The following is a 4517-nucleotide window of genomic DNA, read 5'->3' on the forward strand; positions in this document are numbered from 1 at the left end:
TGGCAGCCTCTCTCTGCATCCTCTCCCCAGAATTCTCCTGGTCTGGTAGCCCCGCCTAAACTTCCTGCCTGGCTCCTAGCTAATCAGTGTTTTAGTAATCAATCAATAAGAGAAATATATATACAGAAGTACATCCCCCATCAGGTACCCATCAGTTTCGAGGACTCTGAAATTAATAAGTACTTGCCTAGATTAGCCGTGGTGCTGAGGAAGGGAAAACTGTTTCTAGTTCTCACTCAGGAACTGCACAGATGTGAGAAGCCCCTCATCCAGCCATTTACCCGAATAAGCCGCTAAACTTTAATGAGGAATAACTCATTGATAATTGCTTATATTTTAAATGGTGAAAAATGATCTTGTTAACTCAAGCATCTTCTGCTTTACATTTAATACTGTGGGAAGGATGGGATACACACTTGAATTTATCAAGTATTCACTGAACAACCACCATAGGACAGACACTGTGCTAGCTAGCTAGCTTCTGGAGAACAACAAATGAATCCCATACTGCTAACAATGAATCCCATAATGGTTCCTGCTTACAAGCATCTCACAGCCCTCCAGAAACAGGTACTTCAACAATTAACTGCAGTAGAATATACTAAGCCAGACACAGAACTTGTTCTTGCACAAATATTTTATTCTTCATATTCAGCATCAACAGTCCTCAAAAAGCTACAGTAAAATGTTTTGAAATACACAGACTAATGATACCAAAACAGTGCTGTGTGAATTCTGGGACACTGTCCCTTGCTTGGATCACACAGAAACATTGCCAGTATTCATAAAAACAGAGAAAAGGTAATTATATCAGATGAAAACATGGACTCCGAATGGCTCGGTGTGAGCTATGACAAGGAGAGTGGCTTGGTTGGAGGAGTGGAGAATTCACCTTTTGCTACCGCCCCGTGTTGAGTGACTTGTATTTAAAGTAAGGCTAGGGTGAAGATGGGATTTTTGACATGGCACAGTTTTTAGCTTTGAACACAGCATGAAAGCATCTCCCAGAGACTTTGCAGCAACTAGAATCCTGTTGTTTTCTATGTCAATTCCGCTTGAATGTTCATCACCCTCATTCAGTAGGTGATGAGGTCTTTCAATAGCACAAGCTAAAGATGGGACTGCATCATCTTTTTAGAAGGAAAAAAAAGACAAAGTCGGAATCCCTGTCACATATGATAAACTATAGCAAACAAATCTGAATCCCTATTACGTATAGTACACGGTAGTAAGAGCAAACACATCTTGTTTAAATAAAAATACTGCATGATAATAGGTAATAAATAAAAAGATGATTTTAAATCAGGCTCTAGGAAAATAACTAATTTGGAAAATTATTTCATTTCACCTGTGGTATTTTTGTAGGTCCTTCAGATACATGCAATCTTCCACTCAATAATTAAGGTCATGAAAGGGAAAAATACTCCTGAAATATTCATGTCAGTATTATATGTTCCAAAAGTCCAACTGTTTACAGGTAAAATCTGGAAATGTAAAATAAAGTAACTACTGACTAGTATGGAAGGGAAAACACACGCAAGACTTCAGCCGTAGTTGAATTTTCTACTGAAAAGCTTCTCTCTAACTGTAACATGGCGACACCTGAAAAAGCAAGAGAGACTCACAGTGTAGGACAATAGTGAGCATTTGATACAACGAAGCCAAATCAGTAACAGAAACAGCTGAATGAGGGACTCATAATCCAGACACAAGGGAAGCTGTCTCCTCTACAAAGATAAGTTCTTTCTGTGTGCTTTGCCTTCTGTCCTTAGGCAATCCCTCATCCACATCACAGGAGTATTTATCTTGTTTTCTCTGAGTTATCGTATGAGCTAGAGTTTAGTAGTGTAGTAGTGATGACATCACTTCACACTGAGCAGGCATTACAATGGGAGTAACTGCACTCTGTCTTAGACTCCCTAGAGTCTCTGCATGGAAAAACATTCAAGAGAAGGCTCCTTGATGTCATAGTTTGCCCTATTTTATTTTCTCATATTCCACAAGTTAAATTCCATCTTTTTAGAATAACAACCATCTCCTGTCATATTCAAGGGAATTAATCATGGGAAGCCTTCTACAAATGCAATAAAGAACAGTGGTTACTAACTCACAAGAAATGCATGCACTTTGGAAAAAATTGGGAAGGATTTAATTATGACCCCATTACTTTTATTGGTCAGCTAAACAAGCTAAAATAATAACATTTTGAATATAGCATACCTGCTGCTTCTAAAACCATACCTATTTGCTTGATAATGCAAAAAATGAACTTCAAATCTTAACTATAAATACATTTTAAATGTTTTCCTATAAGAAAAATGCTGTCTTTGCTAATAGTGTAACTTGCTTTTCTAAGTGAGGAAATTCAAGATCAAAGATATGCACAACATTTTTCCTTCAAAATAACTACTCTTTTAACTTTCCCATTTATTCTGAGTAATTAACATATCTCTTTACATATAGTTTTCTATATAACTTACCTATATGACCAGGCCTGGAAAAAAAATGCATACCTAAGGCCCTGTGCTCTTTCTTTAATTTAAAGGTCTTTGTAAGACTGACAATTCTATGATTTTAATGCGCTTCTCTCTAGAAAGCTATGCTTCAACATCATTACTATCACTTATTTTAAAAACCAGACTATGAAATGCCTGAGCAAAATCTAAATATTTAATAGTGATGAGTATATTCAAAACTGAGGACCAAATTCTAAAAAATCTTTTCAAAATCTCTCCTGCGTGGCTGTGTGCTTGAACAGACCCTGGGTCAGAAGGAGCAGCAGTACCTGGGCTCAGCCTTTATGGGAACTAGGGAGGGAGTTTTTGTGTTCCTCGTAGTCTGCAAACGCAGAAGCAATATGTTCCGCCTGCAAAGAGAGAGGTCTGGAGTCCTCATTCATGGAGAAGGCTTTTGGAAGTCTCTCAAGATCAAGTCCTCTGCCCCTAAAATAGGCCAGGAGGCTTCTGAAAAACTAGAGACAAAGAAAATGCTCAGTGCCTTTAAATGAAGCATCCAAGTGCCCAGAGCCCCTCTGTCCTCTGTTTATTTCCCTGCCTTTCTTCTCCCTGAACTGACTTAAACACTAACCAGAGAGGCAGGACGCTGACGATCTAGAATGACTTTAAGCTTCTCCTGTTTCTTTCTAAGTCTGCCTGCTTTCTGACATTTCAGCTCTCACAAGACAGTTCAACATTCTTGGTGGCAAATTAGGGAAGGCATAAACAATTAATCATACATCAGGCAGACACTCTGTGAACCTTCTCTGACCAGCAAGGTGAGAGATGAAACCAAACTCCATGGTGGTCAGCTCCCTTTCTCCTCTGCCTGAGGGGAGCCCAGTTACTCTCCTGGATCACTGTCTCTTTTTCAGATACCTTTTAGCAAATTAACAGCTGTGCTTGATGGCTCCTAACCCACCTTGTTGTAGCTCACATCACTTTCTTTAGAAAAACCTACATTTGAAATAGTCATGGCAACAATAATGTTGATCTAGGTATAGAGTATTTTATTGATATTTTGAATTCTGTTTCTAGGTATCTGTATGCTTGAAATCGACAACTACCCAGGGTCCACTTCCAGTTTCTGCAAATAAAGTTTTGCAAATGCTGTAGTGGGATATCTGTTTTATCATCACAAAGTGATTCTCTCTTGCTTTCCCTTTCCTCTCTCTCTCTCTCTGTCTCTGCATGTGTGTGTGTGTGTGTGTGTCTGTCTCTCTCTCTCCCTTCTCCCTTTTTCTGCTGTTCCAAACCCAGGTTTGTGCATGCTAGGTGAGCTTTCTGAAACAAAGTCAAGTCCCAATACTCTTTTCATATTGTTTGCATATTAGAATCAATGCTCTAATGTTGGTGGATATATAAGACCACTTACAAATGTGATGTATTGTATATGTATAAACTCACTTCTATGCTACACTTGTTTCTCCGTATATAAACAAATGTAACTTAAAGAAATGTTAGGATGCCAGCTACTAGGAAAGCAAAATTTAGTGCTGTCCTGATGAGAATATTCTCAACCCTTAGTTGCCTACATATAATCATTGAAAGGTGCCAGCTGCATCCCTCAGCCGATGTTCCCCAGGTGTGTTCTTACCAGTTCTCTGTTTCTGGGGTTGCTCAGTGGCTTCCATGAATCTTCATTTCTCAGCATGGTTCCATACACATGGCTGGTCAGTACCAGGGCAGCCCAGAGCAGCAGGAGGGGTGCTTTGGACATGGCGCTGTATAAAAGGGGAAACTATGGTCACTGGGACAGTCAGAAGAGAAAGAAGCAAGGATCCAGGCAGATAAAGGGGGAAGAAATAGCATATTGGTTTGCCTAAATTTTATAAACATTTTTTTGGTTTGTCTGCAAATGAAGCTCTTGAAATTTAGTGGACTAGCTTAAAACACTTCACAATGATGGAAACACTATACTGTACTGAGTAAAGCAAGGTGACTGTACCTAAAAAGTATAGGTATGCCATCTGCATCTTTAAATTATGTAGTCTCTAAAAAAGTGCAAAATTTAAAATAAAA

The 4517-nt window shown here is 38.9% G+C and overlaps 1 protein-coding gene across 1 annotated transcript; it reads right to left on the minus strand.

The window, feature by feature from the left end:
• Window positions 1–2791: 2791 nt before the first annotated feature.
• On the minus strand, window positions 2792–4268 carry CUNH2orf66 (chromosome unknown C2orf66 homolog). Its single transcript, XM_051190170.1, has 2 exons — window positions 4093–4268; window positions 2792–2971 (listed from the first exon to the last, which is right to left on the minus strand). Exons 1-2 carry the CDS (start codon window positions 4213–4215, stop codon window positions 2792–2794), a joined length of 303 nt encoding a protein of 100 aa, XP_051046127.1. The 5' UTR covers window positions 4216–4268.
• Between the last annotated feature and the right edge of the window lie 249 nt (window positions 4269–4517).

This window comes from Phodopus roborovskii, unplaced genomic scaffold (assembly GCF_943737965.1).
Source record: "Phodopus roborovskii unplaced genomic scaffold, PHOROB, whole genome shotgun sequence".
Taxonomy (NCBI): domain Eukaryota; kingdom Metazoa; phylum Chordata; class Mammalia; order Rodentia; family Cricetidae; genus Phodopus; species Phodopus roborovskii.